This window comes from Ambystoma mexicanum, chromosome 1q, assembly GCF_040938575.1.
Source record: "Ambystoma mexicanum isolate Mex_15411 chromosome 1q, UKY_AmexF1_1, whole genome shotgun sequence".
Taxonomy (NCBI): domain Eukaryota; kingdom Metazoa; phylum Chordata; class Amphibia; order Caudata; family Ambystomatidae; genus Ambystoma; species Ambystoma mexicanum.
In genome coordinates, this window is record NC_090922.1 from 1331841716 (window position 1) to 1331858649 (window position 16934).

At 45.1% G+C, this 16934-nt stretch overlaps 1 protein-coding gene across 4 annotated transcripts in view; it reads left to right on the forward strand.

Moving 5' to 3' along the window:
* ORC1 (origin recognition complex subunit 1) overlaps positions 1–16934 on the forward strand; it is a 323506-nt gene that overhangs the window by 14542 nt on the left and 292030 nt on the right. For all 4 annotated transcript variants that reach the window (XM_069642194.1, XM_069642195.1, XM_069642197.1 and 1 more), the window contains exons 2-4: positions 2798–2925; positions 3547–3737; positions 4764–5163. In XM_069642194.1, coding sequence (XP_069498295.1) covers positions 2798–2925; positions 3547–3737; positions 4764–5163 — 719 coding nt within the window. The remainder of the gene's footprint in view (positions 1–2797; positions 2926–3546; positions 3738–4763; positions 5164–16934) is intronic.

The following is a 16934-nucleotide window of genomic DNA, read 5'->3' on the forward strand; positions in this document are numbered from 1 at the left end:
TTTCTTTGTAAAGGAATATACATTTATTTACCCATCTAGTTAGAAAACATTCCACTAATAAGCAGATCAATATCACACACCAATACTAAACCAATACATTTCTGAACAAGTTCGGCTCCCCTGAAGTGGGAGCAAAATGGCACTTCAATAACTTTCAAAAGGGGTAGAAAGACAAAGTTTACAAGAATCGGAACACAGTTACTTTCATAGGTAGGGCAAATAGTTTCAATTCACTACAAGAGGCAATTCAATTCAACAGGCCTGGGCCAAAGTCAATGGTTCAGTGTCTTGGCTAGGATAGCACAGTTCTGGTAGTAAACGGTTAAGTCTTTGCCAATGTTCTTGGAAGTAGTTTGCACGAAAAAGAGTTATAGGTCGGCTTAGGAGCGAACAAGACTCCAAAGTTGGGAAAGTTTCACAAACTTTCACTGCGGCAACAAGGATTTCTCTACCGAATTTGCACAGTATCTTATGGATGAAGGAAAGCTGTAGCTGAGGCAGTTGTTCCTGGCAGTTCTCGCTGTTCCTGAGCCTCAGTCGTGGGGAGAAGAGGGAGGACATCAGGAGGTTCCTGCACCGCACAGGGAAGAAGCAACAAGCTTAGCAAAACGTTGATTTAAGGTGCGAGTGCCTTAAAGTCCACAATCTGGTATCCTTCTTACCTGCTATCCGGTTTTCAACAGCACTCTGATGAAAATTCGACCAGTAAGGAGATGGCTTCCAGGTGGCTTGCGAGTTGGTTGTACTCACCAGCTCAAGGGAAGAAGTTGTCCTTTAAGGGCTTCTCTGTCGAGGGAGTTTCAGGCAATCCAGACCTGCAGCAGGGCTTCACCTGGCAAACCAACGGTCTAGGAGTTGCAGCAGCAGTCTTCCTTCCTTTTTGTTCCAGTGGTCGGACTCTGCCTTCCAAGTCCCAGAGACCTGCTTTTAAACAGTTTTCCCACATTAATTCCAGCCTAGCTGTCACTCACCCAGCAGGGTGGCTGTCATTGCCGGACAGTCAGCCAGCCCATCGCTCCAGAGTGCATTCAGCTCTCCTAGGAGAACTAAGCACAGGGAGTTTCCGGCACCTCCCTCGCATCCTGTCCACCCCAGACACTCAGGTGCCAGAGGAGGGCTTCAGCACTGAAGCCCCCCAAAGGCCAACGAAGGGACCAAAGAAGGACCTTTCCAAAAAGAAATGGCGAAAAAGTCGATCAGAACCTGTTTTTACAGAGAGGGCTCAGACGCCATCTTGAAAACATGGCTCCGGTGGATTTCAGGTACTGGAGCGTTTATACGGGTCACGGTCGGGAAAATCATGGTAATACCACTGCCACCAGCCATTCTAAGAGGAAAGGGTAGCTTTTGAGGGCTTCGTGAGTTTTCTAGGCATAGGGAATACTAGCCCAAGAACAAAAATAGCCCAAGAAGACTGGATCCAAACCGGCGAGACAACAATAGCAAATAAGCTACTTGCTCATTTACCCCGAACAACAAACAAGTTAAACCGACCTGAATTATTGTATAAAATTCCCCAACAAAAGACTGCAGAAAACATTTATGAAAATAAGATTCAACCAAATGCTAACTCATGAAATCATAGCCATCCGAACTAAATCGGAATCAATATCTTGTAGACTATGTTCTGAGACTGCAATGGTAGAAACCTTAAGACACTTACTCTTGAACTGTCCTAAAACCGCATTTTCACGCGAGGATTACCTGCTACCCTTGATGTATGACGCATTGCTTCGAGAGGAAGACACATGGTGGTGCCGCCTGGTTTCAGGTGAAAAAACAAAATGGTCAATGGCGGCAGTAAAGATCCTGGAAGCTGCACTTGGATTACCAACAGAAACTGCAAATTAAGCCAGTATGACTTAAATGTAGTCGACTCTTCTGTGTTGTGGCACACAATGGCTTTTGTTTTTCTTTACTGCAAATATCAATTGCTCTCTACTTCTGGTTTTGTTTGTTACCTCTTCCCTACTTTTAATTCTGTGCCTTTTTATGTGAAACAACTTCTTGTAAAAATCAAACTGACCTTTGATTATAAACAAGTAAATAAAAAAAAAATAATAAAAAAAAATGGGAATACTAGGTATTCCCTCCAGCACTCTGCTGTAAAACAGTGTGTGCTGGGTCTACCAATTTAAAAAGATTAGTAAAGTTAATTTTACTTTACATTCACTGGGAGATAGTTGTCAGTCCCAGAGAAAGTATTTAAACCTTGGGAAGTCTGAGACATCCCTGTGCCACTGCACTGAGGGTGCTGTGTGACACAGAAGAAAAAGATGCCTATGGAGTTGTCTAAAACTCCATATCCAAAGAACACAAAAGTAAAACCTACATCAAAATACATGAGTGGGGAAAAAGGGTGCTCACTCTTTCCAGGTAAAAATGATCTAGTCCTGGAAATCCAGAAAAGTTGCTGGGGGTCCTCAAAAGGTAAGGGAAATTAGCACATTTTTGAAAATTCTCCCTAACAGATGCCCAGGACATTGACAGTCTCTTCATTCTGTTCTCGCTCTTGCCTTTTCTTTCTTCCCTCAAACTATGCCCTCACTTCTAACCAGTAATATTGTAAATTGTAACTTCATGCAGATTGGTTTTTCCTCACTTGTGTATTTTTGTTTGTTCTGTTTGTAAGCTATGTACTGTGCTTGGCTGTAAGTGCTTTATAAATCCAAGCATATAAAACAATATATCCATATATGTGCACTTCTTTAGTGGCCATCAGCGCTGATTTAAAATGTGGAGGGTGTATCTGTTGAGTTTAGCAGGGTTTAGTTAAATGTAAACATTGTATTTATAGGGGGATCATCATCAGTTCAGAAGAAAACCTGAAGGGAACCCACATAAGCAACGGTGATTTTATCCTAGTTCAGGGAGATGACCCAGATCGACCCTTCGTGGCCAAACTTCTGGAGCTTTACGATGAGGGTATGTGTTGAACAATTCTTCATCTGCTCTTCTGCTTTTCTACTGTGGGCGCCATTTTCATTGATTGCAGGTGCACTACCAACATCTCCATTTAAGAAAGGGGTGTGCTTCCCCCTCCTGTATGGAAGGTACAAGTCTGGTGCAGTGGTTAAAGCGGAGCTTATCAAGACATTTGTGCATGGCCTGGTTCTGCCACTACTTGTGATCATTAGATTTGGTTTCTTCAGCAGCTCATGTTATGTGGATTGAATGTTTCCTCTTGTAGGTTCGTGACCGGCTTGGTATATATTTCGGATTCCGATTTTGAACAGTTTGTTATAAAGATGACGTAACCTTCTGTATTTGATGCCCACTTCGCATATCGGACCTCCTATTTAAGAATTGTTAGTTTTCATGATACCTTTCAATTCCCAGTGTTTAGCGGAGGAGAAACGCATTACTGATAATTGGGCCTGTTTTCGGAACCCCCAACGCATGCACTTATGTATGGAATTGTCTTGTTTTATTCTCTCTTTGCCTCGCGCCACTTGCTGTAGCCATTGCCTATGATTGGGCGCTTGTGAGGCAAGAAGGGGAAGAAACTTAATCCAGGTTTGAAGTGTATTCTTTTTCTTTCACCAGGTGCTCGAAATGGTGCTGCAAATCACTCCCGTAAGCACGCTGTTGTGCAGTGGTATGCACGCTTTGAGGAGGTCCCGCGCACTAAACAGAAGAGGCTTGGGCGAGCAGTTCACCCCCAGGAGATTTTTTTGTATGACGTGCCAGCTTGCGATAATGACATTGATGCAGAGACCATTGTTGGCACCGTGCAGGTGAGCATGTGCGTTTTTTGTTTACAGACACCACTACCTTAGAAGGATGGGACTGTTCAATGTCATTCCTGGTCCAGACTGCATGTTTTCTCAAAAGGCCAACCCTCCCCTGCATCTGCCATACTAGGCAGATACCCCTGCCCTTTATATGAAGAAAAGGCTTCCCACATTGATTGGTAGATGACCAGCATTAGTTAAAATCCTGAGTGGATACATTTTTTTGGTCCCTGGTATGGGTCTTAACTGGATGAACAATATTAAAGGGAGCACCTCCTGTATTCACCACAATTTGTCATTTGATAAGCTTCTGAGTAATTGATCTTTTTTTTAACTGACCTCTAGAATGGGTTGCGCCCTTATTTATTGGTTATTTGTAATGCACACTATACAGAATAAATTGTGTTTCTAGGTGTATCAAGATAAAGTAGGGGAATGGGGATGAGGGGGAAAAAAGTATGAAACAAAACGTTCTTCAAAGGTCTTGAAACAATCAGAACGTACAAGTCCTATAGCATGAGAGGGGGACTGCAAGAAGGGTTAGAAGGGAACAAAACAAGCATTCTGACTAGGTTGTGAGATTTGGAACATGCATGAGCTGAAACACGAAAGGTGGGGACGGGAGGAATAGAAGTGCGGGAGTGAAAGAAGGGCAGAGGTGCATAAAGTGCAAAACAAGTTAAAAGTGCAGGAACAAGTAGGTAAACCAGACCTAGAGGTTTGAAAAACAGCCTCACCATGTGGAGCAGGGGGCTACATAAAATGTTATAGGAACTTGCGTGTTCCCCTCTTCTCATCTTTTTGAATAACTATATGATTTTCAAAATTGCCCTTGTTCCTTCGCAAAATTGCCCTTATTCCTTTCTCAGCTCAAAGTATTGAACCTCAGTAATGTATCTGTGATATGTCAACTGGAAATCATTTGCTTTCAAGAGTACTGTGGAGAGTTACTGTTGCATTTTGAAATGCATGAAATTATTATTCTGTGCTTGTCATAACTTACTCCTTTCACATGGTAACCATTTCTAGGTGAATCTGCTGCATTCAAATGCAAACATTCCAGTAGAGAAGGCTGACGAAAAGGAGTTCTTTGTGAAGCTTTCTTGGAACGGCAAAGCCTTTCAGCCCCTGGCATGTGCTTTGACACCTGATGGCAAGGAAAAGGGGCCAAAGACAGCAGGTATTGGGCCGGTCTCTCAGCTGATGCCTCCTCCTTATTCAGAAGATAATAAAGAGGGCGATGTGGATATCCTTTGTGCTCTGGCGGTAGAGTCCAACCGTATCAGCCGAAGCGCAGCAAAAACAAAAGAAGTAGGCATTGAATCAAAACATTCAGCCTCCAAGTATTCTCATTCCAAGGACCGGAATGCTCAGAGGGTTACCAGTGGCCTCGGAACGCCTGGTGCCAGGAAGAAATTACAGTTGAGCAGTATGTACTACCTTTAATTCATTTACTGTTCCTTTTTCCTGTACGTAATATTTATACTTACTTCAAACTGAATCATGCCTCGGAAATTCTGTATGCAGCTAGTTTAACAGTAAGCCTAATGAAGTAATTCAAGGGCCAGGATAACATGCGCATCTTATTGTGCAAGGATAATTGCATCAGAATAACAGCACCACAGTATGATGATCAGAATTCCTGTGCCTCTGCTTACCATGCACATTATATTGTCCTATAAACATAGCTATGACAACTTCCAGAAAACCAGTCTTGCATCTAAGAGGCATACACGCCACCCATTTGTACCCACTAAAAACAGGAAAAGGTGCCCAACAATAACGGGAAACGATGCACATATGGGAGCCTACCCACAATGATCCTCTAATATTTCTGAATCAGTGAACAGCCGAGCAGTGGCATAGGAAGGAACTCTTAACAATATTACTGCTCAATCGTAAGAGGAATGTTAATGGGGAAAGAACACCTTTAATAAGCATCAAGTATCCCTGATGGCAGAGCTAATTTCGTTTTGACTCCCTGAAACATCATTTGATTCCAGGGAGGGAGTAAAATCCTTTCAGAGTGCTGCTTGCAACCCTGACATAGGAAGTGAAATGAGAGTGCACATAATGCAGCTTTTGGATTTTCCTTCCATTCTTTACTACAGCCTAGACAAAGTTTACCAGGAGTCTTACTGATGTATGTTTCTTATGGATCCTTGTTAGGTAAGATTTTCATAGTAATAATTAATCTTCCTGTCCTGTGTCAACCCCAGAACCTTTTGCCTTACTCATGGATTATTTTTCCCTATGCCTCAGTGAGTGGGACAATTTATTATTATTATTATAATGTTTATTTTTATTTTTTTATTACACTAACAGAATCTTTTACTCTTTTTATGGGTGTCATTTTTAAGGCTCTCCAAAGTGTCTTTTTATTTTTTATGTTATCCTCTTTGACACATTTTTATTGTTGCCTGGTTGCCCTTGCGGCTCCCCTTTACTTTCTCTGGCTAACCATGTGAGAACTACAGTTCCCAAGGCTAGAAAACCTGCTGGTTAGATGCAATGTATTCCCTTTCTCTTTTTTTAAATGTAATATTTATGTTTCAGGGACAAGTTTACCTTTAATGGCTGGTGTCAGTGAACCTTTTTATTAATTTTACCAAAATGGCTCCAGTTTCTTTTTTCGCCTTTTCAGTGTTTCTTGTCCTTTCTTGTTCCTTCCCCTGACCTCCAGGGCAGGAAAATTCATTGTCAATTATGTCTTCGGCTGGAATACTGTGGATTACCCGCCCAGGCTCTAGAGTGTCTGTGTAGGCAGGAAGTGAGGGAGGAGTCCAAAACTCTGCAGCCCTTTTCCAGCTTGACAGCAAGAATCAACTTCAAACTGGTAGGGAGGCTGGCCTGAAAGGACTGCCAACCCCTCAAGTTTGAATGTTGCATGGCTGTTTGATTGGCTGGGTTCCTTCATAAAAGTCCGATCCTGGAAGCTGAAGAGGTAGTCGACCACTGGAATCCAATCCGAAGAGGAAGAAAACGCTGCTGACGATTTCCAGCAACAGGAGAGCCTGCCATATAACCAGATCCTGTTGTTACCCTTCCTTCCAATTGACCTAGGGACTCCGAAAACGACGACCCCGACCCAGAGCTTGGTGAGACCCACTAGACTCAAGAAGACCTGCATTTTGAGCCATCCCACGTCGTACTGCGATCTTGCGGGTCTCCACTACCTCAAACCCTGTAGCCTCGAGCCATTTTGCAGTGCACGGTCTTCTGAACCTTGCTGAAACTTTATGGCCATCCTGCTGGACCTCGTGAGACGTGAATAGAGTCTGAAAAGTCCCCTTACCAGAGTGATGGACCTTGTAAATGGCGAGAATCTGACCAGTGATATGCAATCTTCTTCTGGCTCCTGAAAAGGGTGCCAAAAGCACAAGGCTGTATCCAGCCGTAAAGAAAATCTTGACTAGAGCCTTCCCCGTTGATCATTGCTTCAAAATTCTCAGTCTTCATGACAAGGAATTCAGGTACCGGGTTTGTGGCTACAGATCCTGTCTCCCCACCCCCGTTTCAACCTCTTCTGTGCTGTAAACCATGTGAAGTTCCTCTTGCCTAGAGCCTTCCCCGCAGTCCCTGCTGCAAAAGTCCTTCCAGGGTCCTGTTTTCATGATAAAGGAATTCAACAACTGGGTTTTTGGCTGCAGAGCCTGAAGTCTTCTTGCTGGAATTCTTCCTTGCTAAGGTACTGTGCTGGCTGGGGTATTTACTTACCTTATGCCTTTGTGATTTCTGTAAAGCTTCGGGGTGTTCTTGTGATTGGAAGTCCTCTGAACCAGTGCACCCAGGCCCCGGCTGGCATCCTCCTGGGGTGTCTTCTCTGAAGTCCTTAGACCCGAACTAACTTTAAAGTGAACTACTTACTCGTTGAACAGTCTTCCACAGAACCTTTGCGTGCAACTGAAGCCTATCTCACCCTGCCTCCTAGACCCCTAAGGTCCCTCTTCTGCCCTGATTGAACTCATGCAATAGAATAGGAAAGGACTGGATAAGTAAAGGATTCTGTCTGGAAAAGTATAACAAGTTTTTAAAAGTACTTACTTGTGAAAGAGTTAGTTGGTAACTAACTCTGGGAGTGACCTGTTACAGAAGTTCTTACTTATATTGAAAGTGTTCTGCTACTTGTAAAAGTATATGTAAGGTTATTTTACTTACCTTGGAAATGTTCTGCCATTCTGAAAAGTATATGTGAAGTCTTATCCTTAGAAACTGTTTTGCCATTCGAACAAAGTAGATGTAAGGTTAATTGACTCCCCTGTGAATTGGTTGTGCCTCTTCCCAAAAGTAATGCTGTTGGCTTCACTCAACTATTTCTTTCAGAATATTAGTGTGTAAGTTTACAAACTGGGTTTGCTTTCCCTGGTCTGTTTTTTATACAGATTCTAAAACAGTCTCAGGTTTATAACTACCTTTTTAGTTGCGGATACCTCCTTTTTATATATGTTTTACTTACCTTGGGTTGGATGTGTTCTATTCTAAAATAAGTAAGTTATTACTCACCTCAATCTGTGTTCAGCTTATCTGAAAAGCAACTGTAATTGTATATTACACCAGAAAGGTCTTGCATGTCTAGAATAACTGTTCTTTTCAAAGTATAACTATATACTGTCCCTTGAATCTATGTTCCACTATTCAGAAAAGTAGCCCAATGACAGGGTTTGTTTACTATGTAATTTCTTTGTTGAGCTTCACTGCATTTCTGACAGGGTCTACTACCCTTGTATTACAGAAAGGAATCTAAAATTAACTTATGGTTTTACTCCCCATGAATAGGTGTGACCTATAATAAATGTGTACAAGAAGGTCTGACTTACGGTTAGTATTCTGAAGAATGTTTTATGCTTTGGTCTGTGCACCTTCAAGCATTGTGTTTTTTATAAATGTGTTTGCCTCTAAGACCAGCTCTTTCCCCAAGACTTAACTTGGCTTACAATAAACCTTTATTTTGTATGATACGTCTGGTTGTGTTTCTATTGAATCCTTGATGTACTATAGGTTCAGTGTACTTTCCTACAGCCCTCTCTCCCTCACAAAATGAGTCTGGACGCTATGTCTATGCTACCATATACTCAGGTGGCACAGCCTTATACTAAGAGTGGAGTCTTGTACTGTCTCGGTTGAATGGTTTTACTAAGCCCTTAGTTGGACTTCAGAAAAACTGACCTAACAATCCTCAAAGGAACCCAACTTCTGCAATTCCTTGTCATCAGTTAAGCAAGATGTATGGGGATGCTAGAGACCATAAACCCAAAATACATTATTATATTTGAAAGCCCTCAGCAGCGGGTTATGGAAAGAAACAGAAGGTGCAGTTTCCTAGACTGTCATTAGTTTCCTATATTTAGCAAACAAACGCATTTCCTTCACTGTATTGTACTTCTGACTTCGTTTTTTAAAGTTGCTGAGTTGTTTTTCTACTGTGCCCTTCCCCACTTCTGTGCTATCCTCCAATACTAGTTGTGAAGGATTGTTTCAGTAAAGCACTCCCTGGGATATTTGCATGCCCACAGTACTTTGCAAGCAAATTCTATTTAAAGCATCATCATGATAATATGGGCAATTTAATAAAATGTCAGTAATCTGCATGTACGCAATTATTATGCAGTGCATACAAGATTGTTTTCAGCATACCTTATGCTAATATCGTTAGGTAGAATTATACAAGCCCTCTCATAACTGAGACCAGGAAACCCAGTCGAACCGAACGACAGGCAGAATATGCCACTGTGTTAAGCAACACTACATGATCAGGAAGTGATCTTCAGACCTTGGCCACACGCCGTCTCTTATATCACCACTCAAGGCACCCCATAAACCTAGCTTTAATAAAGACATGCTAATGGTCGATACATGATGGTGAACAATAAATCACAATGGTATAAAATAAAAAGTGTGGACTATACCTACTGCGCATTCCAGTGAATATAAAGGGAATGCATACGAAATTAGCACAAGCGCCACACTAGTAGAAACGACAAAACAAACTTGCATAGACCTATACCTTGGGCACCAAGTGCGCGGGCCCTATGGTTTCTACTAACCGGCTGCATGTACAACTAGAACAGAAAGAACACAAGGAGTAAGGCGCGGCAACCCCCAGTTCCTAGTGCTTGAATTATACAAGGGCCCAGTGAAACCTTTTTTGTATGGCAGAGACTGCCTATATAATTTGTTATGGTTTATGCCCACTGAAACTCTGGAAACTTGGAAAAGGATGCAGATCGTTTAAATTTCAGCTGCCCTAATACTATGTGAGAGTCCTACCAGGCATAGCCCACAGCCATTTTCCCTGCTGGGCGAGTAAATGATTTTGCAATGTTGGTCTGCGCTAATAGGCTAATGTAAAAAATGCTTCAGTAGGGGACAGAAAGCTCAAAATCCTTGGTGGGCAAATGCATATTTATAATGCGTTAACTTGCAAGGATGCGCATCAAAATGTTTGTGTGACACATGTACAAAGAATATGAAGCATGGGATGAGATTATACAGCCAATTAGCCTGCTTACTTACAGTCCGTATCGGATATTTCAGCTGACGATAGGTTTACATAGTATGGGTGACGCTTTTGCTAAGGCACCATCAGTCACAGAAATGATGGTGCTTGAACATTATTCAAATTACAACAAAAATAAAACTAGTGGATGTTGGTACAGGTCTGGTAATATATAGATGTGGCCTGGGGCAAAGTTTAGTCATAAGGTATAACGTGTGGTGGAGTCGAGTATAGGAGTCGTGGGTGGGGAGGGTAGGCTATTTGGTTAGTGTGTGCAGGCATGTCTTAGTTAGAACTTCTGTTCATGGAGCCATTTTTTCATAATTGCTTTTAACTTCTTGGGGTGTATTCTGTTCTTAGGGTTTTTAAGGTCATGCTATGCACAGTAGGGAAATGTAAAAATGCTACATCAGAATATAAGAACTACTTGGTAGAATTTAGCTTTATTAAGATGGCAACAAAATGCCAGTAACTGCTGTGGCTTGTGCCTTATTAATTCTTGAGAATGTTGGAACGGTCTGTGTGTGCTGCTAAGTGGCACCAAGCAAGCTGGGCAAGCACGCATGTAAACAGTTTAGAGGGAACATTGTTAGGGGTATAGTAGATCCTTTGCAGGACTTTACATTTTATCATCCTATGCTTTACAATACTGCTATCTGTAACACTGAGCCTAGAGCTTCCTAGCCTAGAGCTTCCTGCTCTCCTGGAGAAAGGGAACATCAATCCCAGATCTCTGGAATTCTCTGGCCACTAGGAACTTCTTGGTCAGTGAATTGAGCCCCTTCACATTTAATGTGCAGATCTGCAAGCGATCACTCCTCTTCCCCCTTATTCAGGTACACCATCTCCCCACCTACAACCCATCCCTTTGGACAGACCACCTCCAGTCCCAAGTAATTTCGGTGTGAATCATGACAACGCATAATGGCTTTAAACCCTTAAGTCTTCCCACCCAATCAATACCCCTTGACCCCCCTAACCCCCTCTCCTTCACTACCCCTGCGGGCGCCTGGTTTCCGCCAGTTACAATCACTGGTCGAACCCCAGACCATCAATGGGACCCAACACCGGGCCAACAACTTAGACACCACCAAAACCACGAGCCCCCGTTTTCCCCATCATACTTCTAACATTCCAACAGTCCCCACCGGTTTAAACACCTTGCTTCAGAACCAACTTCAACAACCGAGCAAACTGAAGTTTCCTTTATTTCGTCGAGCCCGCCACCTTGCGTACCTTCGCCCCTTGTATGCGCCACCGCCTGTCCTCTGGGCCCTTTTGACCCACCTTCTGATGCGGACTCTGCTTCACCATCAGCTCCCTAGAAACCCTGAGTATATCCTCCTCCATGAATAGTATCCGTCCACCTCAAAGGAGAAGGAAAAGGGGAAGCCCCATCGGTATAATATCCCCCTCTCGCTCAACCATTTAGTGAGGAGTGCACATAAATGTCTCTTAGCCAGCGTTGGTGAGGATAAGTCTTGAAAGACTGTAATTTTTGCATTGCCCAGTGTTACTGTGGCTATCCCTTTCGCCCTTTCTGCTTATCAGGGTCGTTCTGGAAGCGAGCCAACACGGATCTCGGCCTCTGCTCGCTCCACCTGCTCTGTGCACCTTGTCAATTTTGGGCTCATCAATGGTGTCTTCTCCAACAGTACCTTCACTGTTTCATGGATGAACCTGCGAACGTCTTTCCGTTTTACCCTCCTTCTCCGGTGCCCAGAAAAATCGCAAGTTGTTCCTCCTTTCTCGATTCTCACTCATCGGTTTTGAGTGTGCTTTTTTCAAAATTATTATTTATTTATTTTTTCCTTCCGCTCCCTCCTCTTAAGTTCTGCCATTCTTGTATCTGTCTGGGTCTCTAATGTTTTAAGGGAAGACTGATTGTTTTCCACTGCTTTCAACCTCTCGTCCATTGCATCAATCCGGACGTTCATTTTGTCCACTTAGCCTCCAATATCTACCCTCATACCCAGGATCACCTCTAGTAGTGACACAGGGTCTCTCCCCTTTTCCACCCTCCTGCATTGAAGATTCCGGGGTAGCGTTCTGAAATCCATGGTTCCATAGGTATTGGAATCGCCCAGGTTTCCCTTTCCAGTCCATAGGGGACATGGGGCCCTCTATTCGGGCTTAGGGACCACCTCGCTCTCAACAGTGGGCGGGGGTCTCCCCTGCTATCCCCAGCGCTTCCAACAAACCAATGTGGTAATCTCACTCCAGCGAGGCGGGCACATGCCCCAGTCCCAGGCTGGGGGCCCTCACCGCCTCTGACAGTTACGGGGTCTATCAGTGGGGGGGTCTCCTACTGGGTCTAGCACCCCCACAAACTGCCAAGGACATCATTTTAGCCCCTATAGTGGGCCGCATGATCAGGTAACCCGCTCAGATGGTGTATAGCCTGGGTCTCGCAGGACAGTTTTCACCAGAGCCACACACGACTGGGTTCTGCGCCTCCCCTCTAGAGTCCAGGTGTGGTTGTTCCTTGCAGTGTGTCTCGAAGACCCTGGCCATCAACCCTCAAGACTTGGTTCCCTCTACTCAGCCTCGCGTCCTCTTTCCACATCTGGGCCCCTACCACAGTCCGCTCTCCCGCTCACCTGTACCCTCCACTCTGTATTCAGGGTGGGGGGCCCACAAGCTCCGGCAGGCCGGGAAGACCCCCACCTTTTGTGAGCCTTCTCACATCTGGCTGCTCCACCCAGCTATAAGCAGGAGTCTCTCCTGCGGCGGGCACACGTTCTGGGCAACAGCCAGGGGGCCCACCCCACAGTGTCTGGGTGCTCTCTCTAGCCCTTCCCCAACCTTCACACCAAATGCTATCTACCTACCAGGGGGGCCTCCATGTGTTACTGGTCTTTCTCTGGTGTGTGGGTTAAGGGGCTGCCCTGTTCCCTGGCAGTCCGCATTCAATTTGCTCTGGGTCTCTCACCTCCCGTCCCTGGGAGCGCTGTCCCCCTGCTATTGCCTGCAGGGGGCTGGCTGGCGCGGGTCACCAGACCGGTCTTCCTCCTTCCTGCTCCGGTTCTGTCTCCTCACACCCACTGGAGGGGGGTACGCTCCCCCACTGCTTTCAACTGCATCCGCTGTGTTCCCGGTTCCATCCGGCTCTTCTGGCAGGCCCTGCTCTCTTCGTGTGGGGGGCTTGTTGTCTCAGGGCACCAGGCAGATCCTCCTACACTTCTCGTGCCGACCTCCTCGCTGAGACACTGGGGGGTGGGGAGCCTCAGAACTGCATACTCCCAACTAAATGCCTTTGACGAAGCCAACAATCTCCATGACCCCGCTCAATCGGGTTTCAGAGCCCGACACGGAACCGAAACCACCCTAACTTCAATTTGGGATGACGTTAAAAACACTGCTGATTCTGTGGGATGCGCCGCACTAATCCTTCTTGAGCTATCCGCTGCCTTCGATACAATCAACCACTCAATCCTCCTTGATAGCCTCCACTCCCTAGGAATCGGTGGAAACGCTCTCAAATGGATAGTATCCTTCCTCGACAATAGGAACCAAATAACTCTACTCTCGCCCTATGCTTCCCTCGCCCGACAGGTCAACACTGGAGTTCCACAAGGAGCATGCCTATCAGCCCTCCTGTTTGACCTCTATATGTCCACCCTCCCACGAAAAATCCGCTCCCACGATATCCTGTGCTACAACTACGCAGATGACACACAACTGATGCTAAAACTCCTGAATTCAAAACCCAACTGCCAACCTGACCTCGTTTCCTGCCTCCTCGACGTAGATCAATGGATGACCAAAAACCACCTCTTGCTAAACCCCTCCAAAACTGAAATCATGGTATGTGGCAATACTTAACTTCTTCCGCACCCGCTACCCTGGCCAACTGCCAAGGGCAAGTCCCCCAGACCCTCAAATTCAGTAAAAAACCTTGGATGCACCCTAGACTCAGACCTAACCCACTTGCTCCAAGTCAACAATGTCTCCAAGTCCTGCCACTATCATCTTAAAACTCTTCAGCGCATGTTTCCATACCTCTCTTTTCCCAACAGACTCTCTGCAATCCAGTCTATTGTCATGTCAAGACTGGACTACGCCAACCCCCTCTACCTCGGACTCCACGCGTACCAACTAACTAAACTACAAAGAGCACAAAACGCAGCTGCCAAACTGCTACTCGCACTTGGCCCAAGAGATCACATCACCCCAGCCCTTAAAACTCTCACTGGCTTCCGATTGCCCGAAGGGTGACCTTCAAAACCTTATGCATCACTCACAGAGCAATGCATAAAACGGGACCACAATATCTCCAAGACAAGGTAAAACCCTACCAACCTCCACACACTCTGATCAAGCTCGGCCGGCGTCCTAGTCATACCAAAACCCAACTCTGTCAGGTTAGGTGGATCATCATTCTCAGCCCTGGCCCCGACTCTGTGGAACGCACTTCCACCCCACATCCGACTCACCGAAGACCTCATATCTTTCCGTAAACTACTGAAAACATGGCTCTTCCCCTGAAACCGACGCGTAAATTATACTAGCGAACAGCAATCAATGGCCTTAGCCCAAAGCCGGCTTCTCATAAACGACAATCCAGTATCATTATCCGAGCGAGAAATCTAAAACCCATAACCGCCAAATGTAAACTAAAAAAGATGATGAAAGTAGAAAGTGAAGGAAAGGAATAAACTGAAAGCAATGAAGTGGATGAAATTAACGAAATAGATGAAAGTAATGAATTACACGAGACAAAAGAAGTAGACGAGAGGAATAAAGTAGGTAAGCGGAACGAAGTAGACAAGAGGAATAAGCCGATTGAAAGGATTGAGCACATGCTACAGTTCGAGTGCACGGAACAGGTAGAGTGAAGGGAACAGATAGATGAATGACGGAGCGCATGGAATGAACGGAACGACTGAAATAAATGAAGCAAATGCATGACATGGATGTAGCGCACGACATGTGAAGCCATGCACGAGATGGATGAAATCCATGGGTCGTGTGGGGCGGAGGAAGATCACGTGGGGCGGGGTGCATAAAACGGTTGGGGTGCATAGAATGGTTGGAGCACAAATGGTTGTAGCGCATAAAACGGAATGAATGGAACGGTCTGAGTGCATGAATCTAACTGGGTGTGCTCAACCTCAAGTACCTAAGGTAAACCACCATACCACATCTACACGCTTACTCTCTTCTATACACCACCACTCAACTAGAACACAGCGATACTATGACACCATTCGGTATAGCTGTTCTCATACCATCACTTGCCTCATACTGCCCATAATCCTAACTAAACACAGCTGGTTACGCACCCTCCAGCATAGGCGTCCTCATCAGGCCTGACGCAGCCAGATTCGGCCTGGATAACAACCTGCCAGAACGAACACATACTCTTGATCTCCCAACCACCACACCTACCGCTAAGAAGCAGCTATCGCACGAATGCCACACCTGCTGCACACATATCCGGTGCTCACACGCACCTTATCTCTCTTTCTCTCCTTCTCTCCTTCTCTCCTTCTCTCTTTGTCTCTTTGTCTCTTTCCCCCCCCCCCCCCCCCCCCTGACTTAAACTTCGGTTCCTGAGGGTGTTCAACCTACCAGCGCCTTGAGATCATACTAATGGTACATAAGGCGCTATATAAATGCAAAATAACATAACTTTCCTATCCCAAAGCGGTTGCTGTGTCAACCCAGGGCCTCCAGCCCTAGCCCGTCTTGTACTACGCAGGCCCACGGGGAGGCGGTGGGCTCCACTCCTGAGCCGACTTGCATGCTCCGATAACTAGGGAGCCCACTGGATGATATGTCCCAAATTTTCTCGGGTGGTGTCTGGGGTATTCTGACGGTTTTTTTCAAGTAATCCGCGCTCTGGGGGTTGGGCAGGAATATGTCAAAGTGGGGGCTCAGTCTAATTTAGGATCCGGCAAGTCGGGAGCTGAGCGCTCGGGTAGGCACCATCAGCGCGCCGTGCCCCTTTTGGCTGTCTCGCCATACATACGTTTAAGCCCCAATTCTCTTATTTCTAAAAATGTACATCCCTGATCTATTGACATTTTTGCCAGGTCTCTTCCCTGCTCACCCTTGCTGATCGACCCAGTGTGCATCAAGTTCTGCACTCTGTTTCCTTTACAAAGTTTGTTGTGTTGGGTTTGTTGTGTTTTTACTTTTGTTGTCTTTATCTTTTTATAGAACCTTAATTGGACTAATCTGTTTTGGTTTCTACTGTTAACAACCCACACCCCTCTTGAAGATATAGCTTGCCTTTGGTCTGTGCTACGATGAGGCGAAGGAAGTATACGTGTCTGGATGTGCCAAGTCACTGCTAATCCCTTTTGCTCCCGTTGTCATTTAATCAGTGCTTAGAACTGATTCTCCCTCTGTCTTCCCAAAGGTGCAGTGTCTTCTGAAGCAAAACTGATTCAGGATGAGCTAGCACGAGCTCCCTGAACAAGTCAATTAACTTCTAGGCAGAGTGCAACCCCCTCATGTTCAGTGATCATGGTTGATTGTCTAATGTTTTTGTACACAAGATACTGATTCAACATCCCCCGGAATGTCATGCTTGCCATCAAAGAGACAACTGCGAAATCGGACAATATATGTAGGCATTGTAGGTAATAAACAGAAGATGAAAACACAAAACCAGCTACCGCCACCAACAACCAAACCCCATTTTTCATAACCTTCCATATGAACTCAAAGTCCAGCTAAGGGTCACCTAGAAGCCC